This window comes from Pelmatolapia mariae, linkage group LG13 (genome assembly GCF_036321145.2).
Source record: "Pelmatolapia mariae isolate MD_Pm_ZW linkage group LG13, Pm_UMD_F_2, whole genome shotgun sequence".
NCBI classification, from domain to species: Eukaryota; Metazoa; Chordata; class Actinopteri; order Cichliformes; family Cichlidae; genus Pelmatolapia; species Pelmatolapia mariae.
Window position 1 is genome coordinate 6016959 of NC_086238.1, and position 20001 is coordinate 6036959.

At 39.9% G+C, this 20001-nt stretch overlaps 1 protein-coding gene across 3 annotated transcripts in view; it reads right to left on the reverse strand.

Annotated features, from left to right (window-relative positions):
* Window positions 1-854: 854 nt before the first annotated feature.
* ccser2a (coiled-coil serine-rich protein 2a) overlaps window positions 855-20001 on the reverse strand; it is a 49744-nt gene continuing 30597 nt past the window's right edge. The window contains exons 9-12 of one of the 3 annotated variants that reach the window (XM_063491032.1): window positions 17203-17349; window positions 10948-11032; window positions 9404-9443; window positions 5907-6068 (exon numbers count right to left, since the gene is read on the reverse strand). In XM_063491032.1, the coding sequence (XP_063347102.1) occupies window positions 6008-6068; window positions 9404-9443; window positions 10948-11032; window positions 17203-17349 (333 nt within the window). In that variant the 3' untranslated portion in view covers window positions 5907-6007. Of the gene's footprint in view, window positions 6069-9403; window positions 9444-10947; window positions 11033-17202; window positions 17350-20001 lie in introns of all 3 variants that reach the window. The other 2 variants (XM_063491033.1, XM_063491030.1) reach the window with 2 other exon arrangements.

A 20001-nucleotide genomic window follows, 5' to 3' on the forward strand; every position in this document is an offset into this window, starting at 1 on the left:
AACAATTTTCAGGCAGTAAAAGTACAGGGATCAAAAAATGTAGTCTGTTATGACTAGATGTTTAGATGTCACATCATCATTTCTGCTAAGTCCACAACCTGATGCGTTTTATTTTTAACATTCGAAATTCATGCTCCGTGCATACCTGCTCTACTTAGTGTGCTCTACTTACTGTATGAGCGTGCAAGGAGGTATGTTCAGTGAGACACTCTGAACAGGTCTGCCTCTTCTGCACTGATTTTGTTAATCTGTGTATTAACTACGGCGTTAGGAACGTCAGGGTGAATTTGGGGATTAGATTGTATTTTTCAACATTCCTTCACACTTAAATTCCCTCGGTATAATTACTCCACTGAACCTCTGTTCTCTGAGGAGTAACCTGCCGTATGCAATATGACAACAAAGTTTTAAGCATAGATTTGACAGTCTATGATGAAAGCACTTAGCTTCCTTTCAAGGGAAAACCTTTTGCACTCCATCTCCCACTTTTCCAAGTTAATGACAGTGTTACGCTACTTCTTGCGCTTGGCAGTCTGTTACCCACCCATCATCTCTGAAGCATGTAACCTCATTATTAAGTGGACTATATGCAAGGTGTCCAGAGGCTGCATGGTTTGTAATGAATAGAGATGCTACTTAGTTTAATTTGACAGGGAGGAATTTCTTCTCAGTGATAACATACTGTAAAGTAATATCCAAGTCTATGTTTGTCTATCTTCCTCTCACAATTCCTATCTCAAAATGAACATAAGTTACATCTATTGTTTGGAGTTTTTTCCCCATTATTTTTTTGTTTTATTCCCACAAATTTAACATTAATTTTAAAAAGCATTACTAAAAAGCACATTTGGTTTTTAAGCATAATTTATTTCCACAGTAAAACAACCAGCAGACATGAAAAACAAGAAGACCAAAATAAGAATGAGGCTTCAGTTTTATCTTAAACTGAGATCGGCAGCTTTGTTGGTGACATGCGAAAAACATATTACAAATATTAAAGAACCAAAACATAACAGGACACAAATCGAAAATTAGCCAAAACACCCTCCTCAGCTTATTTGGTTCAAACTTTATTGCTGTCTCACAAGTCTTCCTAGAAAAATATGACTTTGCAAATAGAAACAAACAGGGAGAGAAGAGAGTGTAAAACAAAGTAAAATAGATTTTGTCTAAAACAAGTATCGCCCCTAATACAGTTTAATTGTCATTCAGCATTAAGAACTAATGTAATGTTAAGTGCTTCAAATTAGAATTTTTAAAATGTCTGATTTTTTTTTTTAATAATTTGCATTTCAATAGCTGGTACCACATCCTCTTTAGATTTGAAAGCATTTTTCTAGTAGGTAATGGCAGATAGAGTAAGCATGAATTGAGGCAGAGATTTGGGAAAGGTTTCAGAGGGGGCTACCGGAGGCTCCTGGGCCAGGCAGATCCACATGTACTAATGAGAGGTGAAGGAATTGAAGGGTGGGGGCACGAAGATGAAAACAAATAGCCTGTAGTCACAAGAGCATAGAAAACTGGATAGGGAGTGTATGAGGTGTGGCTCCTTAAATTCAGATAAATTATCCCCAAAAAGATTGCTACAAGTACAGTTTAGCACGCCTTCTTTTTGCTCCAAACAGTATTGCACAGTATACTTGAGACAGTGCATAAGAGCTGCGAGCAGCTGATGAAGGAGAATATGTAGTGATAAATACCGTGACCTTGAATATTATGGGAATATGAACCGCTACACTGTGGCGCTTTATCTGCTTACACTGTAAACTTCTAGCTGGTGATTCAGCTGACAAGTAACACTTGAATGGCGAATCTGCTCTAAAACGTACATCAGCACATCACACCGTGTCACAAAACCACAAGTCAAGTATTACAGCATACAGCTGCTGAAGAAACAGTAACCTGCATCTTTCAAGATTCAAGCTTTTACTTTAAAAACGTCATCAGAGATGAGAGTGGTTGCTAAAGGAACATCTGTTCCTGATAATCATTTTAAACTTGCATTAACTTGTCAGATTCTCGTTTATTTTGTTTTCTTTTTGGCCAATGACAGCCAGAAAAAAAACCAGTTGTAATTGCCAACATCTTATTCTTTAAGAAGGTAACATAGCAAATTTGTAACTCAACAGAATATTGGTCTTATTAAATATTTCTTTAAAAAGAAAAAAATAAATAGAAAAATGTGGTGAATGAATCAAAACAATTAGCTAAAGGTGCTTAAATGCCCTTCCAAAAAAAAAAGCCATTATATGAAGCCTGAGCTGTAAATAGCCATCTTTTTTCTCTGTGTTTGCTTTACTGAATTAGCATCCTGTTTGAAAGTAATGTTTAAAAGTTGATGCGCATTTTTTTATTCATTTTGCTTGATAGACAGATGTGTACTCAAAAAGTTGCATTCCTCTATCATTCAGAATAATAATGCAGAAAATATATCTTTTTTCCCCTCTTGTGCAATGCAGCTTTATAATTTGTGCGTCCTCTCTGAAAAATAAAGCGAATCAAGTTCCCGCATTAGGACTGATCCAAGTTACTAGAGTTTTTAGCCCTGTTTTGTTAAAGCATAGCAGGCAAGAGAGATTTGCTTGACTGCTAAACTGAACAAGGACATTGATTTGGAGCTTGGGAATACAGCACAGAGAGGCATGGTACTGCCCTGTTTTCCCTGGCATGGCTTTGCGTTTGGCCTGGGCTGATGGATCTCTCTCTGTCTGTGTCTCTCTCTCTCTCTTACACACACGCACACACACACTCTTTCCTCCAAGAGCGAAACACTGGCAGCCAGAGGTGTCTGGAGATACGCACACATAAATACACACATACAAATACACACAGCAGGCAACATTGATTTCCTGTTTGGCATTACTTAGCAGTGAATGACACAGCTGAGGGGCGCGGGCTATTCTCTAGACCACAGTGCAGACAAAGATTGTATGCATTCTGTCCTTCGTGACATTTTACAGACAAGTCTGCCAGAAAGGGCTTGTGTTGATCATTAGCACCTTCACTACTTTTATAAATTGTTTTCAGCTTTTCTTTGTCTCTTGCTGGGCACCTATCTTACACTCTGGGTGGGTCTTCCTGTCCGCGTTTCCATTTTCATTATAAGAAATGGGCTTTTCTTGGCTTCACAGAGCACTGCTGACTGCTTGGCTGGCTTGGCACAATGTTGAGCCATCCAACAGGTAAACATGTATTATCAGCCACATGGATCCTCAATCACAAACAAACACAAGCCTCTATCCATTTCCAGGGTAATCTAGAGATGGGCATCTTTTTTATGGCTACAGCAGGCAAACAGATGAGTGTTTACTTGGAGACCTCATTTTGTGAGCACTTCCAAAACAACACAGATACACTTTCATGCACTTTGTTAAAGAACTCAAAGAGTGCTGGCCTGTAGGTGCACTTGTGCGACTGTTGGAAAGTGTGAAATGATGTCCGCGTCTCTTCTGAGTTTCGCGTCTCTTCGAGTTCTGTCAAAGTTCCTGTACATGTGCGTCTATACAACTCGTGCGTGTGTGCAATGTGTGTGTGTGTCTCTCTCTCCCCCTCTGTCTCACTCTGTCTTTGTAGGGTGCATTATTGGACGCAGTAGACCGGACACTGCCAGAGGCGTACACCAAGCGGTCACGCGGCGTGACAGAGGAGAGAGCAGAGCTGCTGTCAGAAGGCCTTTTTAACACACTGCTGCTCTCCATTCAGGGACATTTCGGGAGCGTTTGACTGCAAAAGGGCTTCGCAAAGCAGCGATAAACACAATTCTGCAAAACTCCCACAGAAACACCACCAAAGCCCTGAAGGCTCCCCACCTGAAAATACTGCGCTAATACCTTTGATGTTCCCAAAGAGACATGCAAGAGAGTGAGAGGAGAGACGGTGGAATAGGGAAAAAAATAAAAAAGACAGCAGCTCAGCGCGCACGCTTTTTCTCCAGGCAGCAGCTTCACACATCTAATGAATCCCCATTAGTTGATGTTTCCACGTGTGGGCGATTAAAGGAAAAGTTGTTTCAAGAAAGTCAGCGTGCATTGTAAAAATGTCCCTCTTCTTAAGTTATTTAATTAACTCACAAATTATGTTTTATTCAGTTTTATTCACCATTCTCAACCTGAGTTTGACTTGCGATATTTTCTTCTACCGCATGTTGACGTTTTAAATTGGGCAGATCACCCTTTGTTTACTCTTTTTCAGTGTGTTTTAAAAGTTCTTTGTCTTATAGCAACGATTTTACTATCCAGATATTAACTTTGCTTTTTTTTAAACATACCATTTCCTTCTCACCATATCTCATTTTACTCTTCAGTCGTTTTCATCTAAAACTGCACAAAGTAACCCTGAAATAACAGTGTATTTTGTCTGTGTTTGCACATATAGATATGAGTGCGCTTCCACTGTACCTGAGCACACTTAAGTGTGTGAGTGCTTTATTATGCTGCTTCTTTCCACTACATTATGAAAGCTAATTCCTCACTTGCACACTGTTTCTCCTAATTATATCCCCACCACCAGCCTTTTGTTATTTTTCAGTGCCTATATTTCCATCACAGTGCATTTACACAAAAGGTCTGTGAACCCTTCTGCTGCCACGTGCACGGTTTGAAAATTCACTCAGGATGTAAGTGTAGTGAGCTGAACTGGAAGGATGTGAGCACCTACAGCGTGGAGCTGTTTTTTAAATCCATCTCTCAACACTATGTCTCTCTATCTTTAAAAAAAAATACATATGCGCACACTCAGACACGTTTACACACACATATTCTCATTCCAGAAGCGACAACTCCAGAGCACTTTGACAAATTTCTTTTTTTCTGTCTCTAGCCCCATTTCACATTCACTTTCTTGCCTCTTTCCCACTTTCTTTTTTGCCTCAGTTTCCCCCTGGGCTGTCTATTACACAGCAAAGGTCAAACTCATGTCACCACTATGTTTAAAACCAAATGCACCTGTGTGTCAAAGGGCACAGTTGTATGAGGAACAAGTGAACTTGGACTTTAAAATGTGACATTAGCCAGTGGGTATTATAAAAGAAAACAAAACTGGTAACACTCTTTTCTTCCATCTGCAGCCTTCATGTTCATGTGCAAAACTAACTTCCTCATCAAAACCCTTCGATCTCACAAGTGTGGACAGTAGTGAAAATAAGGTCCGGCTACATAATACATTTTGATCAATCATGTTGAAGTGGTTAATTTAGAAACAATACTGTACAGAAGTCCCAAAAACAATGTTGCAGACACAGGCAGTGCTTGAATGTCTCATATATATTAGTAATGAGCTAGGAGGCGAAGGAGATGACTATCAATGTCAGAGTAATTTCAGTTTTAGGTTATGATGGATGGATTTCAGGTCCTCAGGGAATCTTTGGCTTTGGGAGGCATGAGTGACTCAAAGGGATCGGGAACTTGGTTGACCCGGGGTCTCAGTGTACCCTGGTTAGGCTCCTTTAGGCTGTGCTCCTCCTGGCTGGAACTGGTGTAACTTGGATCCCTGCGAGGCTGAAGCAGTGAAGTACAAAACAGACTTTGAGCTTGCACCTGGGGTCCAGTGTTAAAGCAGGGAAGGCCTCTAGATGGAGGCGGCAGCTGCTTCGCTTGGTTAGCCAGAGGCCCTAAGGAACACCCCGGCTTCAGAGAGCCAAAGCCACCAGTGCCCCCTGGCTTGAGTGCAGGGAGAGAAACGCGCTTGTGAAAGCGAGGAGGCTGCAGCATGCGAGGGCAAGTCGAACCAGCAGATCTAGGAGTGACAGAGTTCTGCAGTATCGCAGCGGGGGCTCTCCTCTCATGCTGTGCTGCTGATGCTGGACTGTCCCTGGCAGTTATCCCCTGTGGAGCCCCAGAACCCAGGCGGTGCAGGTTGGTGTTCGGGAGATGACTCAGCTTGTCAGGGCCTGTTGGCCCAGACGCATCTGCCACAACTGCTTTAAGAGGACGGTCAGCATCTAAATGGGTTGCTTCCTCTGATTTACTCCCTGTGAGGTCACTGCGGCCCACGGTAGGGGTTGTTTTTACTAGTTTTCCCTGTTGGAGGTGCTCGTTGAGACAGGGGTTGAAAGGCCGTAGTATTTGAGGCTGTGGGGTAAAAGAAAAAGGAACAGTGTATCAATAAGTGAACACTAAGTGTGTGATAAACAGGCAGTGTTTTATTAACATGTTTCTGAAGTAGACAGTTTAAAATAAATTAATAAATACCCTCCCCAAGTATCTTTGAACCTCATGGAAAATTGTGACCCTCACAATATCACAGCCTGTTTCAATTACCAGTCACTGAACTAGTCCTACATTAAAAAGAAGAAAAGGCACAAAGGCAGCCCTGATTCAGCAGAGGAGAATAACCTTGTTGTGCGAGTCTGAAATCTACTGACGCTTTTGAATTATTTTGCAATCACTGCTGCAGTGGAGCTTCAAAATATTCAAACTGAGAGCTACAATACACGCTGCCTACGTGAGAACATGCTGAGCTGTTGAACCACACAAAATTCATACCAACCATGGTGTTGCCCTCCAATAGGGGACATCCAGTTTATGAGCACAAAACCATGCACACCTGGATGAGAGGAGCTAATTATCCCGTCCAAAAACAAAAGAGCTTCTGACACGGACTCAACGTAAACTTATTTTACTTTGACTTCACCGAATTGTTTCAAAGCAATAGTCTGTATATAAAAGATGGACATAGTCGGAGACATCACCAGCTGGACTAATCTGTTTTGAAGACTTGTGCTGAGCGGTTTCGTCTTTGTCATTATAGCTATTTGACACCACACAGAACAAGCGCAGGTTGGATCAAACGGAAGGACGCTGACATTCTACCAGCTTGTTACATTTAAAGCAAGCTTGCCCACACCCTGCTTTATCACCCTTCTGGACACTAACAGGGACTATAATTTGAAAAAACGAACATGGTGCTCTATTAAAGGAGACTTGAAACTAGTGATTGCAACAGTTCAACTGACATAAACTCATCAGCAAAGTGTTTACTGACATCACACAGCAAGGAAGACAAAGACCCTTTTACACCTGTAGGAATCGCCCTCTGCAGGCCATGTGAAAGAATGCAGATTTAAGTCACATCCATATATGGTGTTGTATTCAAACTCAGAAGCTAGAGCTATCTTTTATATACACAGTCTAAGCTGACAGAGCCAGTGTGCAATTAACTTGTATTTTAAGTGTTTTATTTATCTATGTAACAAACGATGTACGCATCACCTGCTTTATTTGTTTAGATGTAGCCAGGGGAAAGCAAACAGATTCTATATATTATTCTGCATGACTGCTTCACTAAATACATCTTTTTTACCAAAGATGAACAGTGACATAAGATAACCTTTTTATAGCAACCACCCTGTAACACAGGTGCAGATAAGCAGCAGATTACAGGACCAGACAGTGGTTACTGTATCTATAAGAAGTCCAGCAAAAGCTGAGATCCTTGCATCAGATGCAACAAGAAAAAATCAATATTCTACTCCTGTACTTGCAGATATCTTATCCAAGTACATTTTCAAAGTAGTTCAGGACCAAACGTATATAAAAATGCTTCAAGACATTTCTAGCCTTTCTAGCCTATTTAGTTTGTACTGCCAGTTTTTACAATCAGAAATCAGAAGACCAGCCTTTTGGCTCCTCTTCTTTGAGCAGTGCCTGTAGGATCCAAATCCACCTGGAACCATCAAAAGCTTCTAAAAAGCCTGAACTCAGTTTCAGCAGAACATATTCACTGTGAGTTAGAAGTGAAGGGATCTCAAAGGACAGGAATATATAGCTGCACTGGTCAGGATGCTGGATCTGTTTGTACCATCAGTCATTTGTATTGTAAGTGTGAGAGAGCATGTCTGAGGCCACAGCTCCATCTCCTGGTCCCCTGCCACAACACGTCCACTAGCCTGTTACAAAACCCTTGTTCACCTTTCGTTTTCAGTTTGCTCATTTAAAAAAAATGCTGCTTTTATATTTCTAGATTCAAAGTCTGTCACTATGAAGTCTGAAAAATTTCGGCTTCTTTTGCATCTTACAATAAGCTCCGATTAGTCCACCAGTCAACCCATCAGCATCTTAATATCTCATGTATATCACGACTCAGTGTGAGACATAATCCACAAATTAGAAGTGATGTCACAAAAGTAATTATCATATGAATCAAGCATCATCTAAAAAGGTGAGTGACATTATTAACATGACCTTATTTCCATTGTGCCTCTGACTCATTCAGAGCAAAACATACTAAAACCAGATGAATACATGCATTGTACTATTTCTGACTGAATGTGTGCTTCACATTTCATACAGACTGAAATGTTTGTAAGAACTGCAGTCATATTCTACGTCTAACTGCAAGCTTTGTAATGAGCCCATATATTTACAGCTTTCCCTAGTAGAGATATCCTGTATCATTTGGGTCATAGTCAGTAATTATTTGCATCTGCAGCTATCTGCTACAGATACTAATAATTAGCAGCAATCACTCTGAGCAGTTCACTGCACTGCCAAGAAAATATCACAGCTCACTAATGATAGCTATCACTTTTACACAAAATCACCAGTGGAACCAAAAAAAAAATCATGTTAATTTGTGACACCTGGAAGATCTCACATCCCACTACAATAAAATCATCTCCACCTACCCTCAACATGTCACGAGAAATGGTTTGTTATTAACAAAAGCAACCTGCAAGAATGTGAAGTGAAAGGATGCAAATAATTGCCATTTAGCAGGAAGACTATGTGATTGCTGCACATAAGCAGATGGGATCGTCAATATGGTGGCACTCAATTTTAAAGCAAGATTAGACTTCATGTGTCGCTTGTGGTGGTGGATTGTGTTGAAATAAGAGCTGTGGAAAGATTGAGAGTATGTGTGATTACTTAGATTTGCCTTGTTGCGTAGCTGCATTTGATAGGGGAGCTAGAAAGACTGTGATTACTCAGGACAGCAGTAAATATACACTCACATCCAATAACATGAGGCTATTTGAAAATCTTACTCCCTTTAATACCCTTCATCCATCAAAGTGAGCACCTAATGAGTGAATAAAATATAGAAAAACCAATCCACACAGAAAGATTAGCCAAAGCATGCACAACAGTTCTTATATAGTTAAATTATAGAATGGAATTAACTAAAAGACAAACAATAAAAGCAAAAGAACAAAAAATATTGCCGTAATAAATTTGTAAAATATGACAGAAGACTCAAAAAACTGTGACAACTCTGTGATCCCAAATTTATATCCATTAATAAAAGCAGGCATAGAAAGAAGTCAAAACTGAAACCCAAACGCTAATCATGCAAACGCAGAATTACAAAGACATGCTTCTGTCATGCCATGTGTCACAAGACAGCAGCCCAGCGAGCAGGGGGTGGGCAGCACGTCCATTTCATGTTAAAGAGAGGATTACTGTACCACGCTGTGTCAGTGAAGTACTGCACTAGGTGCTCCACTCCTTGCATAGGCATTATGTGTGAGGAGGCAAAGGTATAGAAGAAACACTGTGAGAGATTCATTTTCAGACTTTTAACAGACAAGAGTACAGAGATGAGGAGAGAGAGCGGGGTTAACGGATTAGAAGACAGGATGAAATGAGATTCGGGAGAAAGAGAAAGAGAGGGTTACCGACATCTAAGGCACATATTTATTGTGCTATTTAGAATTAGAACAAAGCCCAAGAGAAGGTCACACATTAGTTCCACAAACCAATTTAATTCATTTACTATAACCTTCTTTCATTCGCACCACTTCTCTTTTTTCCTATTCTTAAGACCATTACTACTGGCAGGAACTCTTTGCTGCTTTGTTTACAGCCAGGGCTCCCTGAGGGGGGTCAGAGCATTAGTGGTTTATCCAGTAAAATAAAAATACACTTTTTATTCATTCCATTTTCAGTGTCTCATTGTTATATTTAAATACATCAGCCTACCAATTATATTCCAGTAGGTTTAAAAGTCATGACCACTATCCTCCTACTTTTTTTCTTCAACTGTGCATAGCCTTTTTTTTCCTTTTCGCCTTTGTTTGATGCTGTTTTGTTTAATTAGACCACGCAATTTACTGGTTGGAGAAAATGCACTTTGACTGAAGGCTGGGGCATAAGGACACAGCTGTCAAAATGTGATTTTGTAATAATTTGAAACATGCCAGAAAATATACCTGTGTCACTTTTTTCCCTCTTGATACAAAGCTAAGTCCCACTGAGGTAGATCAAAGAAACACAGCGTGGGTTCTTTTCTTTGTTTTGTTTTTTCCATTTTGTGCTCTTCACACTCACATATGTGCATTTTCTGAAGTCTATTTACCCATTGTCATTCTCTTTATCTGCCTCCTCTACTTGCTAGCTTGTCAGCACTGCATAATACAAAAGCCATGTGACAGCTACTGAGATAGGTGAGGTTGTTGTGACCAGGCTGCCATTGTTTCTATAGTCTTCTCTTTCTCTATAGTCAAACTTTACTGTCAAAGGCAAAGACAATGTTATGTGTGTTATTTCTTATTTCTCTTTCCTGCATATTTTTACAGCATTCCTGTAGAATGAGTACAAGAACTCGGACTTAAAATACAGGTCTCTACGGGTTTTAAAAAAAGACAATAAATGATATTATTTCTGACTGAATAGAACTAAAAAAGGAGAAAATAAGTCATACAGGGGAAGCAATGGAAGAGGATGCCAGAGGATTAATTGTAAAGGACCAAAAGTCAGACTATGTATAGTAAAACAAACAAGAAACAGCTATTTGTCCTGTTTCTAATCTTGTCCCATATTAATCTAAAAGCAGACAGACCACAAACAGCTCTGGAACATCGTGAGGGAAAAAAAAAATCCCTTCTACTAACTGGAAACAAGACTCGGTAGATTAGAAGGCTTTAACTTGAGACAAAGTTAAACTTTACAGACCCTATATGCTGTGTTATGGAAGGACAGAGAATAGCTGCAAAGGGTGTTAGTGACTCACTCTGTCTGCGCTGGGGCATGCTGGTACGGGTCAAGCCCTGGTGCTGTGCCTGCCACGGGGACAGCAAAGGGGTGGGCAGCACACCCTACGCAGAGAAAAACACAGAGGACAAAAGGCATGACATACCAGATCGTCCACACACACACGCACGCACGCGCGCACAAAAACACACACACAGTGAAGCATGCTCACATAGGAAAGCAAACTCACAGGCATAAACACATTGTTTAAGGATACGGATAGACCGCTTCACAAAGCAAACAAAATAAACACACACGCACACAAATGTGTGCACACGCAGACAAACACGCTTATAAGGCACATTGAGGCGGGTGCATCACGTCGATGTTAAATCCATTATAATAAAAGTTTTGATGCAATGAAAACTCGGGCTTAGTGTTAGTGGAATAAACAAAATAAATCCCTTAATACTAACATTCACTCTAATCTTGAGAACTTGAGGAGCCTTTTTGTTTGGAAAACAGAAAAAAAAATATATATATAAGCAATGTTTATACTGAAATGTTAAATAAAATATAAATAAATTAATCTAATGTTTACACTGAATAAAACATTAAATCCAAGGCTCTGTTTATGGCATTCATGATTTATGAATCGATGTTCAGTTCAACTGAAAGGTCATCACATCCAGATACATGGACTGTTTAGTTAAATAATGATTGGTTTTTAAGGCAGCGTGCAGGAATGAACAGTTTTATCAGTGCTGATATCTAATAGCTTACAACCTCTTGTGGATATAAGTTGTTTTCCTTATAATGTTTTGTGATGAGCAGGTCGTCAGCTGGATAGGGGGATGTGCATGGTTAAAACAGCATGGCAGTTAGAAATGTCAGACTGAAACTCAGGGGGTTATTTTATTATTCATTATCCTTTTAAGCACCCCCCTACCTAGAGATTTCCAATAATCTTTATGTTGTTTTTCAGCTGTGAAAACCACTCTTTTCCTCCTACTCTAAAATTGTAATACTGCTTACATAAAAACTATTAGCCACATACAGTATCTCAGCCCACCTTTGTTGCACAACTGTCACATTACATTGCCATATGAACATTTTTTGCACAAGGCTGAGAAAATACAAGCCTCATTCTATACACCGCGTTTTTCCTAAGATTAAGCAATTCAAAGTTTTCAGCCCTCATTGGGAGACTCATGGTGAAGAGGCAGCTGTGCCATTTTGTTAAGTGGGTAGAGAGTCGAGCTATATCAAATACTACTTCTTCCTCGGTTGTAGAGAGGGCTCCTTCTTCTCTGATATAAGGGAGAGGCACAAAAATTGTTAAGTAAAAAGAACAAAGAAAGAGCGATATTGAAGACATGAAGGGAAAGGTTGCAAGTTCCCAGCAGGTCCAGCCCAGATTTCAGAGCCCTCCTAGTGTGACTGCTGCAGCGGGGAGCAATAGGCCTCCCTGATCTGTGCTTGTCCGTGTCCTTCCTTTAACACCAACAAGTTTTTCAGTGGGAGGTCTTAACAGAAGCTTTCTGTCGAAGCTTCATTTGGGGAGAGGAAACTTTAGACGACGAGAACAAGAGAGCATGTTGGAGGGCTCTTGAATGATTCAGACAGTATCTGGCAGCTTTAATAGAACTCGGCAGCTTAGCCTTTTTTACATTTTCCACAGCTGTAAAAGGTCTCCAATAAAGGGCTGACAGAGCTTCACAAGAGCAGTGAGACAGAAATTGGGAAAATTATACAAGTTATTTTTTTATATATGCCATCCATCAATTTCATCATTTCTCTCCCACCAGCACATAGACTGAGTCTGGCAACACTTCCTTCTCAACTCTTTCTTTAAAAAAACAACAATGTTATTCTCCTAAACCTCCTTGCGGCTGACCTCTCCCCCTAAATGGTCAAGCCTTTATGGATTGGACCACCAGTCCTTGTGGAATAGCTTCAGCAATGCATACATAACACACTTTTGGTATAACACAAGATTAGTGGTGGAGGTATGTGTATGCTACATGTATAAACTACAGCATTTTAAGATACCAATATCATTGCAACAATAGCTTTTTAGATGTTTTAACTTGTTTTCTTAAATAATGAAAGTTCTCAAAAGTTAACAGATATTGTGATATTCCCCCAGAAACGTTAAGCCAAATGGGAGATGCTACACCTGAACTCATGTAATTTCATAATGGAAGGCCAAATAAATTCCAAAATGGGTGTGAGAGTGGACTGAGGCTTCCTCTATAGGGGAAAAAAAACCGTAACATTGTGATCTGTTGATGAAATAGAGCTCTACAAACACAGAAGTACAATAGGTGAAAATTTCAAATGAGAATCTGCAATGAATGTGCTCATATACTTTTCAACTGTATTAGGTAGGATTGTCCCAGAATCACTAAACAGGATTTGCTGGAAAGGTCTCACTGTGCTGAATCCAGTAATATATGATATGGAAATTGGTTAGGCTAATTCAGACTTTCTGCCTGAAAAGAGAAAATATTTTTTCTTTTGGTATGTCAGTTTGAAAATACAGTAGTAGGTGCTTCACCTCCTATTGTACCTACTTCAAATCTAGCAAAAGAGCTTGATTGAGCCTGACTGATATTTTTCTGGGAATACAGAGAAATAAGGGGGACGTACAGTAATAAACAATTTTAAAAAATGTGTTTGCATGCGTAACATTGCTATTCTCAGTGGAAATAGCCATATTAGTATTGGTGGTAGTAGTATGTTCACAAGAGACCCTCTCAGACTGAGATGCACTCTACCTCTTGTGAGCACAGTCCCCAAAGCAGATGGCGAAACTTGGGAAAGTAGGACAAGAATCTAAAAGTCGAATAAAAGTTTGTCTTTGTGATCCTACAACCTTTCTTCAAATAACAACACTATTTATAGGACACATCTGAGCCACTAAAAACAGACCTACTCTGCTCGGATCTCCTAATCCATTACGCGGAGTTTCACGAAGTTGGTTACAACTAATACTCCTGCCCTGGCCCCAATGTTTCACTTCACCGACTTTGGCAATTAAATCCTCACCTGGCAAAGATGACTCTGTCGTACAAGCTCGTATTAATGAACATGCGTGTGGAATGTGTGCCTGATGCGAGGGGGCAAACTGAGAGAATGAGGAAGGGGAAGTAACACTCAGATCTGAGTGGGGAACACCTTTGGCAGCTTAACACTAATCACTAACCCTCTTCCCCATCCTCTCCCTCTCAGTGACAACAAATTGATCTAATTATAGCTGAGGTAAGAAGTCAAGAAGAGCTGTAATGTCAAGGAAAGAATTACAGACAAAAAAATACAAAAGAAAGAAAGAAATCAATGAAGCAAATAAGAAAGAAAGAAGAAAGAGCGGAAGAGATAAAAGAGGCACGAAAGGAGGTGTGAGAAGAGAAGACGAGATGAAGAAGAGAATGTTTAAGAGGCAAAGAGGGAGTAGGAGGGTAGCCGTAATTATCCTCTCTGTCTGCCACTGATGAAACACTGCCTATTGTGTTGTCATTGTTTCACTGCTGTGGCTCATCTGCGTGTTTGTTTATCTGGGTTATTAACAAGGTCGGCTCCCCAGTCCTCAGTCGGCTGAACTCATTGTTTAGTCACATTGAGTGTGGCCCGCACTTGAGTACAAGAGATACATGTGGCACAACCCACTCACGTACACACAAACAAAATGCAGACAAACAGGGCATCTCTCACATACACATGACAGAAAAAAAAATGCAAATATATAAACACAAGGCTGTGTAGTTTTCTATTGTACTACATCTGGAATTACTCAAATCACACTGCTCATGTTTTATTTGCTGCAAAAGGAAGAGGCAGACAAAACATTTCTCCTGCTGAGATTGCTCTGGGAAGCTATTCACAAAGATTATTTTTCTACAGGCAACATTTAAGTAGCTCCTACTGTCACACTACACTTGCGTCATGCTGCGACAACCGTGTACAATAGCTGTTGGCATTATGTTCACCGACAGCACTATACACATTCCATATTGTAAGCCTTTCTTATCTTTTCTTTTTTCTTGAGCAAGTTTTGGCCTCAAAATTGGATTGCAAGCAGATCTAAATAAGAAGCTGTGGGAGCCGGCGGAGAATATGTTGCCACAGCCTTCGCAGAGGCTGCGAAGAAGTCGGGAAATAGGTGAAGATGATGGGTTAAAGCAGCCTGAAAAGCAATAGCACAAGTTCTGGTCACTGACAAAATATAAGCGGAATGACTGAAGATGCTGCATGAATAATAAATGACTCACTAACAAGTAAATACACTCATGTCCAAGGGTCAAAGGACACAAGCTTACTCTTTTGTGATACTCTTAATCTAAGTTCAAAGCACACAGAGAATTTTCAGTCCATGTCCAAGCACGGGCATCTAGACCTCCCAGAATCAGAGAGCACATTTTGCCCCCTGGGCTACAGATAAGGCAACTATATATCAACATTAAAGCTTTAAAAGATTATAGCTACTGGCCCTTGACATCAAAATTAATCTTGACCAAGCCGTTCAGCGTAGCTTTCAAAAATACTATTGCGGGGCAAGAGGTACTCCAGTGCTTTGATACAGCACCCCTTTAAATGTCAGAGGAGAAGAAAAATCAACAAAAAAGGGCATTTTTGAGAGCAAGAGAGAAAAAAAACAATAACAATGACACCATGTTTGTGTGTTTGTGTGTGTATATGTGTTAGAGGAAGAGCATTGGAGAGTGAAATAAAGACAGCCAGACTTGATGAATTTGTCAGTAGGGAGGAAAAAAAAGCCGAATAGCTAGTCTAGGAAAACCACAGACATAGAAAACTGTGGGAAAAACACATGTGGGAAAAGTAAAGTACTATAAGAAAACTCTTAATGAACCCAGACTTGCTAAAGGTGCTAAACCTGTCAGTGTGCTACCGAGAGCTTTGATACCAACTAAAAAGACCAAGGAAAAAAAATCTATTTCTTCCTGGTATTTGTTTACTCTGTGTTCTCTTTTATTTTTACTTCTCAAAAAAATGAAACAAACTCAGAGCTAACCTTTAAGAGCAATTGCAAGCTCTGGAAAGTAACATGCCGCTATCTCAACAAGTCTGCAAAACAAGAGCGCAGGAAATGGTCTTCACTCTGGTGATGACACAGTAATGTAGCTTAAAGCAGAAAGAAGTGGAATGTGGTGGCCAATACAGATTACTGATGAAACAAGCAAAAATAACAGAGATAAAAATCACAAGAGAAATCTGCTATGATTTTTTTTTTTTGGGGGGGGGGGGGGGGGGGGGGGGGGGGGTGTTCATGTTTTTGAGCATTAATACACACCAGGTACTACAGGTCACAGAAAGATGCTCCCATCGTGGAGACTGTTCCCATCAAGCTCTGCTAGCCCTTCTTTGATGGTTACCATAGCAACTGTTAAACCATAAGCTCCTGTAGCAAGCAGGGACCTTCTGTAGTTAGTAGGCTTGCTTGTTTTGTCCTTTATTCTTCACCTATAGTCGGTATAAGCCAAATTAAAAACATTTGTCCAGTCTTAATAATCATGAGTTTGGCCATACCATGTGTTACAGTTAAGCAGATATTAATCTTAAAATTATTTCCTTTTGTGTCACAGTGCTTATATCTGCGTCTTTGTGTGTGTGAGTGGGTGTGTGCGTGTGTCTGTGCATCACACCCTGTTAGCTGAGAGCAGGTCAATTAAGGGAGTGTTTACTAGGCACACTGCCTGTGGCACTCCCACCATTGAACCAATACTTGGCTGCCACACATCACGCTGTGGTGGCTATGATAAACACAGCGAACACATATCTATCCATCTGCCACCTGTCTATCTGTGTGCCTCCATGTCTACTTCCTTCCTCCAATAAATCTCCTTCTCCATCACTCCGACATTAAGACCAACATCGCAAGTCCCTGTTCAGTGACATCTAGCTATTAAGAGTGGAGGACAGTGTGACAAGCTTGCTGACAACCCAATAAGCTGTGCTCCACAGAGAGAGCACAGTATAGTGATTTAACCCCTACAGCCAGCGACCGGAAAAGCTTTCTCATGCTTTTAGATTTTTGCCTTAAGCTAAAGATTTGAACGACCTCACACAAACACATATATATCTATATCTATATATATATATATTTATTTATTTTTTACATTATTCTTTGCATTAAATAAACTGTCAAAGATTCAATTTATGTTTTATCAAATAGAGGTCAGCAATATGCTGTATGTATGCACTCATCATTGTATCCCAAGGTGAAGTCTGATGAAAAAAAAAAAAAAACATTGATGAATTGATGTTTCAGACTCACAGCATGGTTTGGTGGTCTCCAGTACGTCTGGGTGGCCTTATCATAGTGGTGCTGCATACGTTTGTCCACCTGTCTGTCGCTCTGTCTTAGTGAAGACGGAGCCCTCTGGTGGTGGCATTGACACTTGACCTGCTGGCCTGTAGCAGACTGAGGGAAAGAGAAAAGAAAGGCAGGAAGAAGGGAGCAAAGGAAGGAAGGACAAGAAAGGGTTTTAACTCTGGTGACTTCTTTTCATGCCTCTGAGAGAGAAAACTGAATAGGCCTTAATGTACTGAAAGCAAGTCCCCTTTTACTACAACACCCACTGTGCACTTGGATTCAGCTCACTTCAACTTTTAAATAATAACTGGGTTGAACTTAAAAGAAAACATCTCACTCGAAAGTTAATTGAAGCTTTAAGAAAAAAAAAGATAAGTGAGACTTTTTTTCCACTGGGATGAATCACAAACATTTGGCATCACCAGTCAAAAACTTAACTGATGTGCTGCCATACATAACAAAAAGCTAAATATATCAGATGTAATCACTTGAATGAAAAGAAAAAAACGTCTTCAGCAAGGGTTCATTTTTAAATTGATAAATTTAAAGTTTTTCCAGACGACTTGAATGTGCACGAAAACTGGGAGCTAGCAAATTATCACCCTGCTCTGATTAAAATTGATGCACATTAGGGAAAATCAAGTCCAGGTTGTAAATGGCTACAATTACCTTTACATAGTAATTTAAATATCCTGCAGTAAATTAAACTCGCTGACATTTACTTTAAGCGCATGTTCACCCAATATTGCCTCCTTTTTTCATCAGTCAAAACCTTTCCTGACAAACCACTTTCCCTAACCTTCTTTTAATTCAAATGATTAACTCAATCAATTATTGAATCAGAAGGTCAGAGGAACTAATGATGTGCATTAAAAAAACAAACAAAAAAAACTTGAGCTAAATATCACATTTTTTCATACGTGGCTGAATAGCAAAGAAATTTTGGCTGTGAAAAGGCATGAAAGGATCTGACATGAATCGCAGGCGTTTGCCAGCCTTGGTGAAAACTTCAGTGCAGTGAGCACGAGCAGTCTACCTCAAGTGCAGCAGAAGAAGCCTTCAAAGCTGCATGCTGTCAAGCAACACTGGGAAATCAGTTTTTTATCTTTGATAGTTCCACTTTCCTCTCTCCCATTATTTCATTTTCACTCCCATTTTCTCCTCTTAGCCTTCAATGTACACAAACACACACATAGACACACACTGTGTACAGCAACAGACCGTCTCCCAGCCACACGCAGCTCCTCTATTGTTTTCTCATTACTGCACTATGTTCAGTTTACTCATTTTTTCCACATGTCTGTTTCTCAGCACTTTCTAATGATTTACCTCCCTCAGCTTTACTTGAATCTTTACCAACTTTAATATTATCTCCTACCCAATTTCAAGGACATAAAGCAGGTCCAGTCGCCGTTGTCTTTTTAACTCAAGTTCCAATATGAACCAAATGACCTGCACATAATTGTTACATTTTCACCAAACACACTTGACAGAAGAAAACTTCCAAAACTTTTGTGTTTCTTTGTTTTTGGTTTCATCATTCAGTCTTTTACTGAGAGGACATTCTTCTGACATTCTTCTAACGGCTGCACACAAAATGCTTGAGTACAGTCGGAGGAGTAAATGTTGCTGTTTCCGTTTTTATTTTCTTTCTGCCGTCGTCCAACACTTTCACTCCTTCAGCTTCTACACTCATTAAAGTCAGCCAAAGATCTGAAAACATGCCCCAGCTTTTTCTTACTGCCTCTGCTTGTTGAGGCTAAGGGTGCAACAATATCGTTCTGACTGAAGAACCTGTGGGTGGGTGCTTATTCTAATTGGAAGAATGCTATGCAGTGGCAAGGCAGGAGGACAGACCTTGCTTTGACATTTTGGTATTTCTTGATATGGCAGGGATTTGAATAATGTCAGCTAGGCATACTGTTGTTTGGCTAACAAGGGAGCCTGGTCAGGACACTAATGAATGTTAGAGTGGAGATGGAGCCAGCTAAAGGCAAACAGAATGGAAGTTGTTGGCAGGCATGAGTAACACACTGGTGTGCATGTAGGAGTCCAGCAACATACCCAACTCCCACCTATGATGAAGGGTATTGCAGTACATCTTCTTTGATTACTTGAACACTATAAAAGTGGGTCTATCAAGACTTTTTACACTACATATTTGTATCCATCCATCTGTCTTTTTAAACCTTCAATTGTAAGATCTGATAGAGAAGAATAAGGCAGTAGCAATGGCCAGACATGCCTAACTATCGCAGATCAGTAAAGAGATCTGGTGTCACAGGGGTGATCTCTCAGACAGAAAAAAACACTTTGAGCGCTACATGAATGCAACACGCAAACATGAGCCTTGAAGCCATTTCAGCTCTGCCTGTAAATCACAGAGGATCTTGTAAAACCTAGATCTCATCGAACTGAAGAACAGCCTGTATTGATCTTCTGTATGTTATACTTGCATTTACAGTTTATGAGCATTCACACCTGACTTTATTATTTCTTTCCTCTTTCTTTTTTATTTTATTGACATTTTCCACTGTTTTTCAGACTAATTCATTGATACTTTGTGTCAAAATGTCTACTGTGTTTGCATCTTGCCAAAAGAGGATGTTATTTTTACTAAACCTGTGGTCAGTCAATCATAAAAGCAAATAAATATTTTCACAGTGTTTTCTGTTTACCATACTAAAACACATTTTAGTGTAAGGTTTTTCCTTTCCTTCCTTTTTAGTTTGCTTAATAGTTTTTTCACATATGTTTTTA